General features: G+C 48.7%; 1 protein-coding gene across 1 annotated transcript in view; it reads left to right on the plus strand.

The window, feature by feature from the left end:
• LOC128823364 (adenylate cyclase type 10-like) overlaps positions 1-10,277 on the plus strand; it is a 74,336-nt gene extending 64,059 nt beyond the window's left edge. The window contains exons 32-35 of the mRNA XM_054005608.1: positions 2,397-2,514; positions 3,182-3,377; positions 5,228-5,416; positions 10,010-10,277. Coding sequence (XP_053861583.1) covers positions 2,397-2,514; positions 3,182-3,377; positions 5,228-5,416; positions 10,010-10,198 — 692 coding nt within the window. The 3' untranslated portion in view covers positions 10,199-10,277. The remainder of the gene's footprint in view (positions 1-2,396; positions 2,515-3,181; positions 3,378-5,227; positions 5,417-10,009) is intronic.
• The last annotated feature ends 10,707 nt before the right edge of the window (positions 10,278-20,984 follow it).

Genomic DNA, 20,984 nt, shown 5'->3' on the forward strand with positions numbered 1-20,984 from the left:
AAAACCCTGCTAATGGAGATGCTGTACCAGTTTATACCAGTTTTGTGAATGACATAAACTGTACTGGCAAAAGCCCTTTTCCCGCCCAGTATAGCTGCTACGTGCTAGGGCTTTGGCTGGCACAGCTATCTCATTAAAAAAAATCACTCCCCTAACTGACTTAACTAGGCCAGTAAAACATTGAATTGTAGACCTGGCCTAAGGTCTCCAGGACCACAGCTGTCTTCGTACAGACTTCAGAAAGCCCACAAAGTGAGGGGACTGGGTGAGAACAGGGGGCTTGGCTGGGAGATTAGGTGGTCACTTCACACCACCTTACAGTGGGTTTCCTGAGGTCTGCAAGAGGGGAGAACTCCCTTGTGAACCTTTGATTGGCGGTGGGAAACCTTTTTCTTTGACATGTCTAGCCTCTCTACTGATCTGACTATGCTGTGAGCTCTACTTCTGCATGGGAAAGGGCTAGAGACTTTCCTTGCAGTGAAAGTCTAGGGCTCCAGCAATCCTTTTACATGCAACACCAAGCTAGCCAGTGTAGGAATGTCTGTTCCTTGGAGTATCTGTTAAACATGTTTAATAACGTATTGTAGGTTACTCTCACAATCGTGCTCAAAGGCAGTCATCTGCTGAAGCCAATTCTCTTTGGGTTTTTGGTTGTGGTTATCTGTTTTTTTCCCCTACAAAAGTGGCAAAAAAGTTGGAAGAATTTGAAACTCTCTTTTTGCTCTATAGTTTAAGGAGGTCCTCTTTCAAAAACACCTTTTAGAAAGAGAGGGATGGATAATGGGACCCAAGTGGCAACCTTCCTTATGGAAGGACTGCTGCTGCTCCACAACATAGGAATTGCTTTGCCCATCCCTGCATTGCATCCATTGTGGAGAACAAATGTAACTCACACACCTCCTGAGCATAGGCATGCACAGCCCATTTCATTAGGGTGTGCACCCAGTGAGCCCCGTCCTAGCCCCACCCCCACCCTGCCCCCATCCACTCCCTCCTACTTCCCGCCCCCTGACTTCCCCCCTCAGAACCTCCAACCCCCCCTTTTCCTTGTCCCCTGACTACCCCCTCCTGGGACCCCTGCCCCTAACTGCCCCCCAGTACCTCACCACCTATCTAAGCCTCCCTGCTCCTTGTCCCCTGACTGCCCCCCAGGACCATACCCCCTACCTGTCCCCTGACTGCCCCGACCCTTAGCCACACCCCCGCCCCAGACAGACCCCCAGGACTCCCATGCCTATCCAACCGCTCCCCGCCCCCAGACAGGACCCCCAGAAATCCCGACCCATGCAACCACCGTGCTCCCTGCCTCCCCCAACCCCTCTCCACACCCCTGCCTCCTGACAGCCCCCCCCAGAACTCCCGACTCATCCAATCCCCCACAGCTGCTTGTCCCCTGACAACCCCCTCCATAGACCCCCCCACCCTAACTGCCCCCCAGGACCCTCCTTACTCCCTGTCCCCTGACTGCCCTGACCCCTATCTGCCCCCTGACAGACCCCGGGACTCCCATGCCCCATCCAACCCCCCCTGCTCCCTGACTGCCCCCTCCAGAGACCTCCCCCAACCCCTAGCCACCCCCCCAGGATCCCACCCCCTATCCAACCCACCCTGTCCCCTGACTGCCCCCACCCCTTATCCAACCCCCCTGGCCCCAGATCCCTTAACATGAGATGAGGCTCCTAGCTTCCCCGCAGAACCAAACACTGCCCTGCGGGAGTGCACAGCCCCGGCCCCCAAAGCGCTGCGTGCGCAGCGGCATGGCTCCAGGGGAGGGGGCCTGGGAGCGCAGACCCTGTGGCTTGCCGCGCTGGGAGAGGGGGGCCATTTGCCCACCCCTGCATTAGGGTGTGCCTGGGCACACCTGGCACACCCCATGCGCACTCCTATGCTGCTGAGTGTGGTGTTCTGTCCCATCTAGTGGCACCGAGACCGCTTAGAGCGAGAGTATGAGTCTGCTCTACAACCTTAGCTAACAGGCAGTTGGCTTTTAGCTCATTCAGTAGAGGCTCATGCACTAAGCTGCTGAGGTCTCAGATTCGATCCCAGCTGCTGACAATTGGAGTCTGTCAGTGTTACAGAAACATGGGCAGTTTAAAGTGGACTGCATGCTTGGGTGATGAGGCTTTCATTTTTTCTGCCCAGTATGGGGTTTCTCCCCTTGCACTAGAGACCACTGATACAGAGCCTGTGACAGCCCCAAGGAGCTCAGTTAAAACTCAAATCTTGCAACATTTCTTTTAGACTTTCATTGAGATCTGAGGATTTTTTATGCCAGGTGATTCAGCTACTTCCAAGATCCCTCTTGATGATCTTTGTACTTATGGTAGTTTTAGAATAGGGAAATACACCCCCACCAGAAGGGGAAATAGCTTCTCTAATGCAAATTTCTTTTACAGGATTTTCATTTAAGTCATTTAAAGAGTGCCTGGAATTCATACAACGCAATGAAAAAAACTGCATCCTTATGTCTCAGAACAGCATCATGTTGGGGCTGTATTCATCCGTGGCCATTTGGTAATATACAAAGTCTCCTCAAAATTGCTTTGCTGTGTTACTGGTTTAATCTTTATTTTGCCATATGGTGGGTCGGAATTCAGAAACTTTGGGCCGGATTCTGCCGTCCGTACTCACGTTGAATAGTTCCTTAGTCCATGAGTCCTGTTGAAATCAGTGTGACTACTTGGTGGATCAGGTACTTCTCAATATGAGTAAGGGTGGCAGAACTGGGCCAGTTCTACTAGACGACTGAATGGGGTATTCATGAGCCTTAAGGCCACCCTAGCTGGGGGGGTGGCTGAAAAGTTTTTGTCATCATGGCACATACCTCGGATGGATAATTTTAGGTCTAGTGAAAACATCTTTATTTTGCATTAAATTATTATAATCAACATCATTGTGCCTAGGAGTCCTAGTCATGAACCAGTACCCTGCTGTGCTCGGCGCTGTACGAACACAGAATAACGAGACAGTCACTGCCCCCAAAGTACAATCTAAGTTGGTGGTAATCCTATCTCATGCTTTGCTGCGTGCATTAGGAAGAATTCCTCTGCCCATTGTATAGCACTGTGCAGGTAGCTAGATGCAGCGTGAGTTTTCCATATATAGGTCGGTGCCACTGGCTGGTCCAATAGTCCAATCCCCTACAGCAAATCTTAGGTGGATCTCTCTCTTGGTGATCTAGGTTTGCCAGACTTCAGCAGTGGGGCAACTTCAAGGAGCCTTTTGAAAAGGCCAGAAGGTTGCTGAGGAGAACTAGCGCCTCATTCTTTGCTACCAATGGATTCTGTAGATTCTTGGAGTGTGAGATCCTTATGCTACGGAAACACCTTGAGGAAAGGCCTGAATTGGTCCGGGAGACTCGTACTAAGACGCTAAAGGTGAGAGGGAGAAGGAGATGTCCACATTATGTGGAAAGACTGTAAAATGCAATACATCTGCAAATGGCGGCTGGATATCTCCTGATGGCTGCTAGACATGGAGGGCCTGATCCAAAGCCCATGATGTCAATGGGAGTCTTTCAGCCCATGATGTCAATGGGAGTCTTTCAATGGGCTTTGAATCAGGCCCACTGGGAGCAGCCATCTATCACGTTTCCCTGCACCCCTCTCTTTCAGACACTGGGCATTATGATAGGTCAGGAGGGGCAGACTAGGGGAGTCCAGAGTCGTCGTCTAGTGGTGTGTGGGTGGTCTGGTAACTGAGAGGACAATTGGTATTCCAGGCAGTCCGGGGCAATGGTTAGAGTTCTCGCGGGGGGGGGGTCTGTCGCCAGGAGATACAATCGAAGGGTTTGGGTTGGCAAGATAGGTAGGTGCAGTCAGGCAAGACAGAGTCAGGTGAGACAGTACAGCAGCAAGGCAAGCTCAGGCGAAACAGCAGGGCAGCAAGGTGGTCCAGGCAGTAATGGCCTGCTGCTCAGACAGCTTCCTCTTCCTGTTGGGGTCTTTATATAGTCCAGGTGCCTAGTGAGAATGCTGTCAGTCCAGCCAATCAGGGGTTGTGGGGCTGTAGGTCTTTAGCACCAAGGCCGTCAGTCAGGGGTAGTGGTTCCGCACGCTGCCATGGCGCGGACACTGGGGATCCCTTTTAGGGACCCAATGGACTTGGATTCAATACCAGGGTCCTGACACCTGCAACTCTTCAGCCCTGTGTATCTACTCAGCTCTACTAGCCTCGGTCTCCTCCCTTGAATTGCCTAGTTCCCTGTTCGGGCCCCTGGGATTGTTTTAATGGCTGTTCAGGTGGTGGGTTGGTTTTGAAATCCCTTCAGTGCTGCACTACACTCCGCATGAGCCATAACCAATGCAAAGCTATTCCAAGTGGAGGGGAAGGTTGATCATCATTTTGCTTCTTTCCAGTTGATTCATCCCAAAATTGATGGCAAGAATTGCAAAAACTCTTTTTTCCCCATAATACACTACAATGGAGAGGAGGGGAAATCCCCAGACAAAATGAAGTGCCCCCAAAGCATACAGAGACACTTCTATTTTTAACATGGAAACGGGTCAAAAGTGATGTTCTATATTTGTATGTGTCCAGCTGTGCAGGGGAGGAGGGGAGAAGGCATTGACATTTTTGCATTGTGCAGCTAGGTTTATTTCTACATTATAGAGTTTGTAGGGGAGACCGAGAAACTTTAATTTGATGCAATAAGAGGCAGGAAGCTAGTGGAAGGATTCAGAAAGTGGGGGCAACCCTTGATCAAACAGCAGTATTTCATGATCATAGCCCTTCAACGATATGTTTCCAGGGCCAGTAATTGATGCACATTTGTGGGGTGAGAGAACCATGACAGATTATTCGGACATTGTGTGGATGCAGAAAAAGATGCTATTAAGGCTGTGACAGATGTCCCCTCGTCCCCATCCCACTCACTTTGCAAGAAACATATCTTTAGGATTCTCTCAGAGTGGCCTCTGGACAGGAGGTAGAAGAGAAATCAGCCACACACAGGGCACAATTTCCAAAGAGGATTTGTCCTGTAGGTCGGATAAGAGACTATTGCAAAGCCAAGTTAGTGAGTGCTGCCTAAGTGCATGATCAAGACGAGTTCATACAGTCTGAATCTTCCTGGTTTTTATCTCACCCCTGCTACTTTCTATCTCTCTGCAGGTTTCCTGTTTCTTTCTAGCTGGCTCTTCTCCTCAGGCCATACTGTATTCCTGCAAAGGGATCTCAAAGCTCTGGGATGTCATCCTGACATGAATCTCAATTGTTCTCTTGTTAGGACTTGGACCAGGTTCTCTCTCGCTGCTCCACAAGCCCTATCTGTTACCCTCGGGTTTACCACCTGAAAGCCTATATCCTCCTGGTGTTGGGCAATGAAGAACAGAGCCAAATCTACCTATCCCAAGCATTCCAACTCTGTGACACATATGGAAACCTCCTGGAGAAATCCTGGCTGGAGATCAGCAATGTAAGTCCCGTGAGCTGGTAATCTGAAAGATCTTTCCTTTGAGCACCAGATGAGCTGGTCTCTGGGAAGGGATTTAGGATTCCCTAGAAGAAAGTGGTGCTGGCTGCAGGTCAATGGCTGCAATATAGATAAAGTCAAGGGGCGGGGGGGAGGGGGGCGGTGTTGTGAGGGCAAATGATCGAAATCCTGGATGGAGCGGGTGGGTACCTGCAGTAGGCTGTACCTCCCTAGCACCCCCTGGGGGAAAGGATGGGACCTGTTCCTGTGGCAGAGTCCAGTGCTGTTCATAGCCTCTGCCCCCTTGCCCAGGGGTAGGGGGAATTAAAGTAGCCCAAACAAACAGTTTGGGAAGTCAAAGAAAAAGAGAGCAAAAAAGGGCAAAAGTATCAGCCCTTCTCCTTTCTGCAAGGGCCTGGGTGGGCAAGGCTCTCTAGCTGTTCCCCCAGTCAGCAACCCCTGCTTCTGGGAGTCAGGGACCGCGGCACTGCAGTCCTGCTCCTTCAGAGTGCTGCCCCAAACTGAGCTGGGATCCTCCTTTTTAACCCTCCCGCCCCATACCTAGGCTGGACAAGGCTTACAGCTGCACTGGCTTGAGGCTGGTTGTGCTGGAGGAGCTCTTTAACTCCTTCCTGACAGGGGCGGGGAACTGCCGCACCACTGTGACATACACCCCAAGCCCACCTAACTTCTAACTTCCACTAATATTTGTGGTATATTCTCAGACAGCCTGGGGCTGGCATGACATTTGGGGACAAGGCTTGGGGAGGAGCATGCGCAGCACCTGATCCTTCACCCTGTTGTGTACGTCCACACCCACCCCCATCATCAGAACTCTCCTCCACCAGAATGGAACGGAATCTCTCAAGGACTCCATTAACTGTGCTACTGCTCACCCTGCAGTGGTGACTATTTACAAAATCCAACAAATAGGCTCCCAGCTCTTGCCAGAGTTACTCTGCAGTACTCCTTGTCTACGCTACAGGGAAAAGTCGATCTAAGCTACGCAATTTAAGTTACGTGAATAGCGTAACTCAAGTCGATGTAGCTTAGATCTATTTACCACAAAGTCTATACTACGCAATGTCGACAGGAGATGCTCTCCCATCGACTCCCCTTACTTGATCTGGTGGCATATAGGAGTCAACGGGAAAGCAATCTGTGGTCGATTTAGCAGGTCTTGACCTGCGAAATTGATCACTGATGCATCGATCGCCGTGCGTCGATCCCCCGGTAAGTGTAGACAAGCCCACATCTGCCAAGCTGGGGAGTGAGATGCAGCCTGAGATTTCAACCCAAGTGTCTCACTCAGTATTGTGTGAACAGCACTTATCTTGACGTCACTGGACGGTTCTCAGGGCTATGGTTTAAGAAGCATAAAATCCCATTCAAAACATTTAACAGGTTTGGGACCATTTCTAGTACATGCCCAACCATTCCAAAATAACATTGCTTCCTGCTCTGCGCCTGGAACTTGTGCTTTGGAGAACATTTTGATGGAAGATCTAGAGGAGCATCATTTTTAGGGGCCAGTGGTTTTCTCTCTAGCGCAAACTTTATATTTGCAAAATTAAATCTCCTTTTCATGTTGTCCATGCGTCTGTCTACACCTGCCTGCCCATCATGGCTTGGTCCAACTTGTCATGGTTAACATAGCATCTTCTCCCTAGCATGGCCGTAACATGCTCCACGTCTACACACACACTTGGGTTTCTATTATGCTATTCACTGTGCTGACCCACCTGTGCTTTGAGGTCGAGCCTCGGTCATTGTCAGTGTCATGGTGAGCAGAGGGCAATGTTGTGTTAGCCCAAAGAGTGCAAATGGACCTCCCAGTGCAATCCCATACGGCAGAGGTGGCCTGTCTGGACACTTGTCTGCATTCCACTGTCCAGGAGTCAGCCTCACCAGGACCCACCTACTTGTACAAACAATGCAGCCCACGTGGGTGGCCCCTAGCTGCACAGTGCTTCCACAGTGGCAGGCTTCTTCCGGTGATTGATTTGTGATCTGATCTCTACAATGCCTCATTGGATCATCCGACCGGGCTGCCAGCTGGCCAGCACCGACATCAGCATGCTCACTGCCTTACAGACAGGGCCAGAGCCTGTGGTACCATATGATCACAGCAATCAGGGAAGGTGTATAGTATGATAGCATTTCCCAGCATCTGGCAGAGATGGACATTCCCTGTACTGGAGACTGCATTATGAGAGCAATAGAGGAGAAGGCCTCTGAATGCAGGGGGAAGAGGAATCTGATGAAGTGCTTCCTGAGACAGCTGCAGGTTCAACCTGGAGAGCAGGAGAAATGCCATTCAGATCTGGTAAGCTACTTTTTAGTTGTGAAAATGTACCAATGGGGTCTGATTTGGATTGGGAAGTGAATGCATTCCCAGGTTCTCCTGAGTGTGTTTGTAAGAGCCCTGCACAAGCCACCCTTCCCCTCTTTCCCTCCTTCTTTCCTACACCTCCATTGCATGGTCGTAGGTCCCAGCACACCCAGTCCCCACCCCAATTTCCCTTTCTTGACCCCACACCTTCTGGTTGCCTGGCCTACTGTTCCCAGTAGGGACAGAAACGCCCAGTCCCTGATGAACAGCAGCTGGCTGTTGTCAGATGTCAGACAAGCAGAGAAAAATGTAAAAGGCCCACAAGCAGCAATGCAGAAAGACTTAAAAACAGGAGCATTACTAAAGATCTAGTGCAGTCTGGCCAAGACACCTACATGACAACGTATCTGCTGGGCCATGTGCCCTGAAGCACCTGCAAAGAGGCTGGTATAATTGGAACACACTGCCAGATGGTAGCATGCCTGCAATGCATGAAAATCAGTGCACAGTAATATGCGCTTTCATGGTACACTCTTCATATAGACAGGACATGGAACAAGTGAAGGCAACCACAGGAACAATGGACATATAACAGTGACAAGCATTCTTACTGGAAGAGTTTTACCATTGACCGTGTTAGTTTCTGACCTAATTTTAGCCCACTCTTGTGAGGTATGTCAGAAAATATCTCAAAGTCAGTGCTCTAATGTAGCTCTTGCGTTTCTTGACAGAGCCTATTTTCTTCTCCTGCCCAGGGAGCTGATTGGAGCAAATGGCTGGGGTGTATAGTTTGGAATTTAGAAGTTAAGCAAAATGGCTACATTTGTCTCATCCCTTGAAAGTACAGTATTAGGCTAAGAAAGGTGTGATGGCTTACTATGGACACAAACTCAAAACTACTTGGTTTGTCTTAACAGGACCTTCTACCATGGCCCCGGGTGCACAGTTCTGTTTTGGACCAAGACAACAAAGGCCAGTGTGGGCACTGGAGTTAAAACTCTCCTTTGCCATGATGCCAAGTGCTTTGAGACCACAGTCGACCATGTTGACCAATATTGTCTCACTGTTTTCTTGTGCTCCCCGTCTGTCTGTATCCACCTGTTGACTCTTGTCTTAGATTGATAGCTCCTTGGGGCAGGGATGGTTTTTTGTTCTGTTTGTCCAGCACCGAGCACAATGAGGCAATACAAATAAAAAATAATACTAATAGACAGGCTGACAGCTTTGGGGCCAGGAAGCACCTGCTATTGGCCTTTTAAAAAGACATTGGCCAGAAATATGCTTGGTCCAATCACAGTTGGAGGTGAAGGGGGAAAAAAGTATGGGAAATCTACAGCTAGGATGGCATATAAACCATGGCTACCTACTTTCATCAGAAGGACATGCCCCAGGAAGAGAGGGGATTTGAAATATGGATGTCTGAGAACTTTTTCCAGACCCAAATGGACACAGGTAGAGTTCTAACCATCTGCGTAAGATCCTTCTCCGGCTCCTTGTTTACAGTACTCTGCCATACAAAATGTGGAAGACTTGAGTTTGGAATCGCCCTTTCCAACCACAGGCTCTGCCAGCCTAGCCTGTGAAATTCCACCCCGGTGGCAAACTGAGAGAACAATTCCCCTAGCAAGATGCATTTTTATCATCTTGGAGGACAGTTCTGTGGTTTGATGGTTCTGTTCTGGTGTCATCATTGTAAAGGCAGCTGGCCTGCTTTATTGCAATAAAGTCTTTTGTAGAAAGATAAGTCACTACAATATTTACACTTCCAGTATAGCGCCTCTGTAGCGTGAAGCAGGAGTAAATCATCAAATGAAAACCATTCACCTTACACCCTAAAAGGACGTAAGTAAGGGGGCTTAAGGGGCCTCAACATCCCTGTGTGGGCTATCTGTATTGTGGGTCACAACATGGGTAGCTGAGTAGTTTCAATGGGGTCCTGCTTCCCTTCCTACATAGGAGCAGGGAATCCAACACACCAGCCAGCAGTGCTGAGCCAGCATGGAAGGGGAAGAGATCTGTGCCTGGTTTAGGCGTGATGCAGATTACTTCCTTCCCCAAAGCCAGCTGGGAACCAAGGGTCAAATTGCAACTTTTGTAATCCGTTTGTTCCCTGGCTTGCTGGTGGGGCAGTGTGGGATAGATAGCGATCGATAGCAAGAATAGGGAGGTCTTGTCAGACTCCTCCCCTTCCTGACCATCTTGGAAATGCTGTCTCTGAAGATCCAGTCTCATTCTGGCATCTCGTTTCCCTTTTGTTTCCCTAGGAGTGGTGGTTCACTGCAAAAGGCCCCATGGAAGACTTATGGCTGAAGGCCGCACCAGATTTTCCCAAGTGGGAAATAGGAATGACAGAGAGAGACTTTCCAGAGATCCATAAAACCAAGTACTTGCTGCGGGTGCCAGCATTGGATATTAACAATCCTTTCCCAGAACCTGAGATCCCCGATGTCTGAGCTGCATGTAGTTCTGCCCAACTGGAGCACTTTGTAAGCCTTTCTAGCCGGCACTGCCCAAATTTGTAAGCATTTATGATATTCCTACGGTACACATAACAACACCTGCTCTCTGCAAAGCCCTCTGTATCTCTTCCTTTGGTAAATGTAAGTTCTAATGTCTCACCGTGGCTTGCTTAGACCATTTTTCCTCACTGTTAATTAAACTCTGCAGTATCTCTTCATTATAGTAATTTATTCCTTTATAACCTGGAACAGAATCTAGTGCTATTCCCAAAAAGGAAAGTGTGATGGGTTGGATCACAGAACTCCCCCTGAGAGCTGCCAACCGATGTGCCAAGACTACTTCTATCCCTGTTTTCCCTGCCAGCTCAGGACTCCAGCACCCTCTCTTGCTGAGCCAGACATTCCCATCTGCTCCAACACAAACCCAGGGTCTGAATTACTTGCCCCAAAGCTGCAGGTTTACCTGAAAACAGCTCACAGAAGTGTGCTTGTCTTTAGCACTCCGATGCCCAACTCCCAATGGGGTCTAAACCCAAATAAATCCGTTTTACCCTGCATAAGCTTTAAACTCATAAATTGTTCGCCCTCTATAACACTGATAGAGAGATATGCACAGCTGTTTGCTCCCCCAGGTATTATTAATTAACTCAGAGTATGTATTAAGTAAAAAGTGATTTTATTAAATACAGAAAGTAAGATTTAAGTGGTTCCAAGTAGTAACAGACAGAACAAAGTAAGTCACCAAGCAAAATAAAATAAAATGCGCAAATCTATGTCTAATCAAACTAAATACAGATAATCTCACCCTTAGAGATGCTTCAGTAAGTTTTTTCCTCAGACTGGACACCTTCCAGGCCTGGGCACAATTCTTTCCCCTGGTACAGCTCTTGTTCCAGCTTAGGTGGTACCTATTGGATTTTTCATGATGGCTCCACCACCCCCTTTGTTCTGTTCCACCCCTTTATATATCTTTTGCATAGGTGGGAACCCTTTGGCCCTCTGGGTTCCCTCCGCCCCCACTGGAAAAGCACCAGGTTAAAGATGAATTCCAGTTCAGGTGACATGATCACATGTCACTGCAAGACTTCATTACCCACTTGCCAGCACACACATATACAGAAAGACTTACAGGTAAAACACAGCCATCTGCAGACAATGGTTCTGGTTAATGGGAGTCATCAAGATTCCAAACCACCATTAATGGCCCACACTTTACACAATTACAATAGACCCTCAGATTTATATTTTATATTTCTAGTTTTAGATACAAGAGTGGTACATTTATACAAATAGGATGATCACACACAGTAGATAAGCTTTGTAATGATACCTTACAAGAGACCTTTTGCATGAGGCATATTCCAGTTACATTATATTCACTTCTTATCATGTTTTTATAAAGCCATATAGACTGCACAACGTCACAGAAAGTCTAATTTAATTTTTTTTAAACATTCACGACTAAAATGCACTTTCTTCAACAAAGTCACTACAACGCTCCACCCACTGTAACAATGCAGCCTATGGGCAGGACACTACTGAGAGTATCAATTCAGGACAAATTGCTTAGAGCGGGGAAGTCACAGCCCAAGGCTGAGGTTCCTTCACTATTAAGGTACACCAAACCAGCCAAACAGAGAGGACTTCAGTTTCAGTCCACTGGCTAACCGGAAGTCATCAAGCAATTCCCTCAGACACTCCAGTTTCCCAGTGTCACCACCAGCACCACTCCTTATGGGGACAAATGGTTATGAAAACCAATACCTCAGTAAAAGAAAAAAGGTTCTCCTGATCCCAAAGGACCAAGCCCCAGACCCATGTCAATATACCAATTAGATTTTAACCACAAATCATGCTGTTGCCAATCCTTTAGAATCTAAAATCTTAAAGGTTTATTCATAAAAAGAAAGAAATATAGATGAGAGCTAAAATTGGTTAAACAGAATCAATTACATACAGCAATGGCAAAATTCTTGGTTCAGGCTTGTAGCAGTGATGGAATAAACTGCTGGCTTAAGTTAAGTCTCTGAGTACATCCCCAGCTAGGATGGGTCATTCAATCCTTAGTGCAGAGCTTCAGTTTGTAGCGAAGTTCCTCCAGAGATAAGAAGCAGGCTTGAAGACAAAATGGAGAAGATGCAGCTGCCTTTTATAGTAGGGCTACCATACGTCCGGATTTCCCCGGACATGTCCGGCTTTTCGCTCTTTAAATAGCCGTCCGGGGGGGATTTCTAAAAATCTAAGAATGTCTGGGATTTCCCCCCCGGTCGGCTATTTAAAGAGCGAAAAGCGGCTGACAGGGCGGCCGAGCGCCGCTCACATTGGGGCCTCAGTAGCCAAAGCCCCTTCCCGGCTCCCCCCATCCCCTGCAGCCTTAGCACGCCGTCCGGCAGCGCTGGGGGCGGGTCTGTGCGCCTGTGAGGGAACGCGGCGGTGGGGCTGGCAGCGGCAGCCAGAGCCCCTCCCCCCCTCCTCCCGCTCGGGTGGGGTGGGGCGGAGCCAGACACCTTGCTCTAAGCCGAGCGGCACGGTAAGGGGGCTGGGGAGTTGGAGAAGGGGGGCAGTCAGGGGACAGGGAGCGGTTAGATGGGTCGAGGGTTCTGGGGAGGCTGTCAGGGGGGCAGGGGTGTGGAGAGGGGTCAAGGCAGGCAGGGAGTAGAGGGGGTTGGATGGGTCGGGAGTTCTGGGGGTCCTGTCAGGGGGTGGGGAGCAGTTGGATAGGGCATGGGAGTCCTGGGGATCTGTCTGGGGGCGGGGGTGTGAATATGGGGTGGGGGTGTGGATAAGGGTCGGGGCAGTCAGGGGACAGGTAGGGTCCTAGGGGGGCAGTTAGGGTGGGGGGTTCTCAGGAGGAGGCAGTCAGGGAACAAGAAGCAGGGAGGCTTAGATAGGGGGTGGGATCCTAGGGGGCAGTTAGTGGCAGGGGTCCCAGGAGGGGCACTCAGGGGACAAGGAGCAGGGAGGTTGAGGGTTCTGAGGGGGGCAGTCAGGGGGTGGGAAGTGGGAGGGAGTGGATGGGGCGGGGCAGGGCAGGGCTGGGGCGGGGCTCCCCCCCCCCAGTGTCCTCTTTTTTGATTGTGGAAATATGGTAACCCTATTTTATAGTCTCTTGCCAGGCAGCCTGTGCTTCCTTTGTTTCAAACACAAGCTGCCCAGCACATGGCTTGGAAGCCTTAAGTTCTCTCCATAGGCATGTCCCTGCATGCCTTGCTGAGTCATTAGGTGTATCTGCCTTCTCTCAATGGGTCAGTTGTCTAGCTGATGATCCTTAATGGGCCATCAAGCAGGCTAGGCAGTGCTGATGCCAAATTGTCTGGGGTGTCACCCAGAAGCATAGCACAAGTTTGAAATACAGACAGTATAGAGCCAATACTTATAACTTTAAATACAAAAAATGATATGAAGGGTTAAAATCCATGTGCATTTTATATAACAACCTGGTATATGGATTGTGCCAGATCTTTTTCAGACCCAAAGTCCAGAGTTTGGTCTGGAGACCAAAGGCCTAGCAAATAGTAATTAGCTAAAAAAAGCAAAATAAACAAAATAACATTGCCTTTGCTAAAATATGCTTAATCAGTAAAAATGCCAAATGTTAAAACAATAACTGAATAATTATGTTTCATCCAATGTTTCAAATTGAACAAAGGATCCCTGTTCCTATTGTGTTTCTCCTAAAGGGAAAACAGTCTTCCCACAGATCCAACCTTGAGTTTATAAAAATGGGCACATGTCAGTATAAAATATGGCATCCTTCCACCACCTTTCCCAGGGACCAATGCCCTGCCTTAAGACATAAAGGAGACAATCTGTATTATCATATTTTTTCACCGTTTCTTTGCTTTAACCCCTAGGAATGTACCTGTTAGACAATTTAAAAAATTGCTCCATTCCTATGAACCCCAAATCAAAATGATATATTTTATACTAATAACCTTTTATCAAAGTATTAATTAAATGTTAATTTGCTAACTTAAAACCATGAGCGGAGACATTATGTAACCTTTTAACCATTGGCTAATGTGCTATCTTGTCTTGCTGCAAAACCTATCCTGGGGTGTGGAACTGCCTACCCCGTCACTTTCCCCCGCCCATAAAAAATCTATATATTCTATTGTAATCAATTAATTAACAGTGTCTCTGAGCCTAATAAACCAAGTGACACTCCGCCAGCACTGTGTGTAATAAACTCCTATGCTTGACCTCTACACGTGTATGCGAAAGGGGGAAGATTGGTAAAATGCCTTAGTTATTGTAAACATTGGTGTGCACACCACCAAGTAAACTTAGCATAATACAATCTGGTTAACCAAACCTGCTGGCCTCCAGATAGGTAGCAAAAAAATAACAAATATAAGCTATGATTTCAAAATCTAGGCGGTGTCGCTCGCTGACCGGTGTCAGGTGTGACGAGGAAATTTAATAAGCTACGATTTCAGAATCTAGGCTGTGTCACTCGCTGAACGATATCAGGAGCAAGAGGAAAGTTTGAACAAGCTTTTAAAAATGTTCAAGAAAAGGTGCATACACCCTCAGTCGTAGCATGACTGAGCATAAGGGGAGAACTTAGGGTTTCTCGCTCTGCCCCTGGGAGGGGTTTTTATTTTTGGTGTATGAACCCTCGGTGGTAGAAGGCCGAGCAATACAAAGGGAAGCTTAGCGTCTCTCCCTCTGGCCCAGAGTGGGTTAAAAACATAAGATACAGATCTTATTCTGTTAAACCAAACTCTGAAGGATATAGGAGTTTGGGCAGTGTAGTGTGGTTCATGTTTGTTTGTTTTGTTTTTTTGTAAGTAATATTGTGGTAATTTCACAATTTTGAAGAAAATGTTTAAGGAATGGGACCAGGAAGGGTGGGGGCTAGTTGGAAAGCCCACCCTCCTTGCTAAATTGGTAATGGAACAAGGCTTGTGCCCATGGAAAGGAACTGTTTATTGGAAAAAGCAGAATCGGGCCCAGGCAAGCAACAGATAAAGAAACTGGAAAACAGGTTGGGTACAGAGAGTTAAAACAGCACTCTCAAATCTTACAGCAGCAGTAACATCGGGAGAAGAAACATTTAAGACCCCAGAAGGGGGCAGTCCTTTGGGACCCCTCTGGAGATTGGGAAGGGGAATATTTGGGATATTTGGGTAAATTCCTCCTCCCAAGGCCAAAATGCCATTGAAACAGTTAACAACAGTGCCTACTTCTGCCTCAGCTCTCCAGGCCATGGCAAAATGGCTGGAGATTTTAAAACAAATTTTTTTTCTAGATAAAGTGTTAACGCCCTTTTACTGAGAGAAAGGGAGGATTTACACTCTCAAAAAATGCATCACTTAATTAGCATTTGTGCAGCCCCAAGTACCAAACACACTGTGGCAGAAACTAAGCAGGTTCTGCCATGGTGGAAGCACTGTGCTAATTTGTTTTCAAGCTTCTATCTTTCAGGCTCTGAACCAGAACATCAGGAGAGCTGGTACCAGCTGCACCCCTGCCCCTGCAGCCTCTATGCCCCTGCCTGCCCTGCTCCTCCTCGCCCTGCAGCCCCCACACCCCTCTGCCCTTGCAGCCTCTGCGCCCCCTGCCTGCCCTGCCCCTGCAGCCTCTATGCCCCTGCCTGCCCTGCTCCTCCTCGTCCTGCAGCCTCTGCGCCCCCCACCTACCCTGCTCTCCCGCTCACCCGGCAGCCTCTGCCTGGCAGGGGCTTCAGACACTCAGCGGTGACCAGGGCGGCGCGGGTCCCTGCAGCCCTGGCCACAGCCTCCTTCCTGCCGCCGTCGAGCACATTCCCCAGCCTGTTGTCCCTGGCGGAAACAGTTCCCACGGCGGCGCCGGTTCCGAGCCACGCGGGGCAACGGGGCCACAGGAAGGGTCCCCCAGTGGCTGGGGGGCCCCCGCCCGCGAGGGAAGCCCGAGCCCTCCCCCGTTTCCCGCCTGAGCATTGTAGCTGGGGCAGCTGGGCTGCGCTGCGGACCCGGCGGATCGTGCTGGGCAGACCCTGGCTTATGCCTCCCTATTTCCCCGGACATGTCCGGCTCTTTGGAAATTCCCCCCCAGATGGGGATTTGAGCACCAAAAAGCTGGACATGCCCGGGGAAATCCGGACGTATGGTAACCCTACTTTCCTAACAGTTCCTAACATTCTATCCACTGGATCACCTTTGTCCACAAGTTTGTTGGCCCTATAGCAGGGATCGGCAACCTTTGGCACGCGGCTCGCCGCCATTGGCCTGGAGCGGCGAACCGCGGCCAGTGGGAGCTGCGATCAGCTGAACCTGCGGACACGGCAGGTAAACAAACCGGCCCGACCTGCCAGGGTGCTTACCCTGGCGAGCCGCGTACCAAAGGTTGCTGACCCCTGCCCTATAGCCTATTATTGCTGATAATGGGCAGTTGCTGCTCATTGCTTATGAAAACGGACTTCACAATGAGCCCTGTACAGAACTCTCTTAAAGGAGGAAAAAATATTTATTTGCCTGATTCACATGGCATTTTGAGGTTTAATTAATTAGTTTCTCATGGTAGCTTTGAAGATGTAAATGCTCAGGGTGCTTAGACGCTCTCCTAATGTGGATGGAATAGCTTGTGATCAAATTGCCCTCCAATTTTTGATTTTACTCACAATCTCTGCTACCATTTGTGGCTGCATGGACCACTTCCCCACTCATTTGTTTCATAGTTTCACAGAGTTTAAGGGCAGAAGGGACCATTCGATCATCTAGTCTGACTTCCTCTATAACACAGGCCGGAGAATTTCCCCAGTTATCGCTGTGTTGAGTCCAGTAACTTGTGTTTGGCTAAAGCATATCGTCCAGAAAGACATGCAGTCTTGATCTGAAGACTTCAAGAAACGGAGAATCCACCACTTCCTTTGGTAGTTTGTTCCAATTGTTAATCACGCTCGCTGTTAAAAATGTGCGCAGTACACAGAGGTAAACCCACCTCGCTACTACTGCTCACCAGTAGCGTAGTTAGCGGGGTGCAGGGGAAGCAGCTGCTTTCCCCGCCTTTCCAAAAGCGGCTGGAGGAGTGGGGGGGGGGCGCAGGCTGGCGGCCCGCAGCGCGGCCGGTAGCCATGGGGGGGGGTGGGCACGGCCGGAGGAGCGGGGGGGGGGGGCGCAGGCTGGCGACCCACAGCACGGCCGGAGGAGCGGGGGGGCGCAGCATGGCGGCCAGCAGCCGCAGCTGGAGGAGCAAGGGGGGGGACCACGAGGGTGGCACGGCAGGGCCGGAGGAGCCATGGGGGGGGGAGGGGCGGTGCGGCCGGAGGAGGAGCCAAGGGGGGGGCGCCTTTTTTATGTTTGCTCCCCCTCCTCTTAGAAGCTGGCTACGCCACTGCTGCTCATCACTCCTTGTTCATACAGCTAAAGATCCCGTTATCTCTTTTTGATACGGAGAGTTCATCTGGCACTGCATAAATGTCTCTAAAACAGCTATAAAAACTGCATACAGAGGAAAGGCATATTAGAAAAATATGTAATGTATTTTTAGCTGTTTCTGAATGCAATGGAGCAGCAGGAAATGAGGAAGAGGACTCAGCACCATGTGATCATCCTACTGTTCATAAATCACCTGCACCATCAGTGACCTAATGACCATGGCTGTGAACTTCTGTAACTAGGTCTAATTTTTAATTTCCTTCTTTGAAAGAAGACAGGGACACAATGCCCAGCAAAATGAATGAGACTAGTCTGAATTTGCTGATTTGAGACGGCAGGCATCAATTTATTGCCTGTGGGGTTCTTGAATTTCCATGGAGGACCCTGATGGACTTGAATCTTTATTGTAACCCCTTCATCTTCTGCGCTTCAGATTTCATGCCACATCCACCAGCAGAGGACAACTGGATGGGACTCCCACTTCAATTATGCTCCTTAATCAACCAAAAGGGTTGCTATTGAGAGACACATTATAAAGCAATTCTTACACACTCTGCTGCTGCACAGTGAATCGGGCATGTTATGAGTCAGATCTAAGTGACCACTGTAATCTCAGCATGGCTTGATCTAGCCACTCCATCTCCCACCTTACCTTGTACAGGTAAATTCTGCTCTCAGGATTTTTCAGGTCCATCTCTAGATGGAATGTAGCATTCCCCTCCTTATTGACCTTGATGTGTTTGAGGTTTGTGACACTGTAGATATACTGTGAAGGACAGACACAAGCACATGGTATATGATAGGGCTGGCTTTGGTAGATCTGCCATGAGATTGTCAAAATGGGGTGGAACCTACTCTACCCACCACTGTATCAGTGTAGCAAAAGGAACAGCACTAGCCCTCCACTTTTTGCTGCTTTAGGCAAGCTGGATAGTACCCAGCAGCCTCGTGGTCACTCATACACAAAACAAACACCATTGGTCCAATTTTCAAATACGGTTGCCACTATGGGTTGACCTAAATCTACATTTGAGTGTGTAAATCAGCACTTAGGTGCACAAATATCCATCACAGACACCCAATACAAAATTCAGCACCCAGGTTTTAAAAAATGGGCTCCCTGGTACCAATTCCACCAATCCCTTGCAAAGTGAAGTCCCCTGAAATTACAGGAGTTACACACAGGTCAGGCTGGAATTGAGCCTTCTTTGTTGTATTGCCACTAATGTTTTGCTCAGATAATCCTTCCTATCGGCATTCAGCAGCAACTGCCAGACCTGTTCCATGTCAACTTCCTTCTTCTGTGTGGGTAGTGGAGTTCTAAGGAACAGTCACAGGAGGAAACGCTGGGAGTTTAGATAGGCAACAGGGAGCACCTCTTTCCTCTTATAGAATCATAGAAGCATAGAATATCAGGGTTGGAAGGGACCTCAGAAGGTCATCTAGTCCAACCCCCTGCTCAAAGCAGGACCAATCCCCAGCTAAATGATCCCAGCCAGGGCTTTGTCAAGCCGAACCTTAAAAACCTCTAAAGAAGGAGATTCCACCACCTCCCTAGGGAACCCATTCCAGTGCTTCACCACCCCCCTAGTGAAAATTTTTTTCCTAATATCCAACCTAAACCTCCCTAACTGCAACTTGAGACCATTACTCCTTGTTCTGTCATCTGGTACCAGTGAGAACAGTCTAGATCCATCCTCTTTGGAACCCTCTTTCAGGTAGTTGAAAGCAGCTATCAAATTCTCCCTCATTCTTCTCTTCTGCAGACTAAACAATCCCAGTTCCCTCAGCCTCCCCTCATAAGTCATGTGCACCAGCCCCCTAATCATTTTTGTTGCCCTCCGCAACTTAATTTACCCCTCTTTCATTCTTCATCCCCACCCTTTCTGGAGGTCATATCCACCAGCAAATGAAGACTAGACCGGATGGGACTCTTTCTGAGACACATTGATGCTGCTCCTTAATTGGCCAGAGGTGTTACTGTTGAGATACATGCCACGTGTCTCTGTACCCTTTTTCAGCCATTTCCCCAATAAGTTCAGTGTGAGCTAAAATGCAGGAGCAGAAGAGACACAGATCCCTCAAGGCAAACTTTGGGATACAAGACAGTATCAGCAGCACAACCCTGTAGATGCCTCCTACTGGAGAGCACTGGCCCCTCAGCCCCAGAGCCAGTAGCAGAGCACTTTCCAAGTGGTGACTCCAAGCAAGCAGAAGCAGGTAGTGTTGCCTGGATGGTCTGTGAAGGGTGGATAGTCACCCCTGCCACAAAGGCTAAACAAGCCTCTTTTATGACACTGGTCCTGCCTCGGGGCCACTCACCGCTTCCTTAACATTTTCCTGAAGTCCTGCAACTCTTTCTTCAGGTCTATAAGAAAAAAGAAATGGTAGGATGTGAAAATGGAGTCACCCAACAGGACATAACACAGAACCAAAAAGAGCTTTAGAAAAACGAAGGCCACCATGGAGCAAAGCGGCCACTGATTTGGGATCTCTCCACTAATAGGTGTCCAAATTGAGACATCTTCGGCCACTTCTGAAAATTTAGCTGAAAACGCTCTATTGCAGCTAAATGGCAAGCTGTGTTTTAGATCCCTTTTAGTCCCTCTAGGGCACCCTTTAGGTGACAGGCCTGTCTTCCTCTCACCTTTCCCACCGAGCAGCCACGCTGGGACTGGATCTCTGGGTGGCAGCCCCCTTATTTCCCAACCACATTAACACAACAGGTCCACCTGGGCTTGGCACCTGCAAACCATTTTTCTTCAGGGGCTTGTGACTGACTCAGAAATGGCTTCTTCAAAATCAAAGCACTAATTATTCATCCCAAGGTACATAAGCAGAGAAAAGGGATAAAACAACAAAAGGCCTATACACCTGGGTCTTACCTAAACTTTATTCTTTTCTTGTGAGTTTTGGATAAGTTCCACTCAGCTCAGACACCCCTTTTCCTGAGAAAGACAGACAGCTCCTGAAGCATTCTCTGTCTCTCTCCATCAAAGATCCATCCCTAGCCTCTACTGCCTGCTCAATCCCCCTTCCTTCCTAGGCCAGGGACTTTAATAGTTTAATATCCCCTTTGATCCCAGACGTGGGCCTGAGAAAAATAAACCTTGCTAGCTGAGTTGGAGCCAGACAGGTGGACATTCTCTTATTATTAGCTTCCCCACTGTTTCTCTCTGATGGGACCTTTTCTTTGCCATTGTTCTATTTCTTGTTTGTTTCCCCTCACAGTTTCCTTTGATTCTGCTTCTTGCAGCCAGGCTGGATAATATCAAGCAGGTTAACTGAAGTGCCTATGATATTCATAGAACATAATATAGATAGCTCTCTTGTTCTTCACACTTACCCTCCTGAGGCTCAGTGGGGAATGGTTTTGTTGTTTTCTTGAAACTAACTGATGAGTTGGGAGAGGAGATAGA

Source organism: Malaclemys terrapin, chromosome 15, assembly GCF_027887155.1.
Source record: "Malaclemys terrapin pileata isolate rMalTer1 chromosome 15, rMalTer1.hap1, whole genome shotgun sequence".
In the NCBI taxonomy this organism is placed as follows: Eukaryota; Metazoa; Chordata; order Testudines; family Emydidae; genus Malaclemys; species Malaclemys terrapin.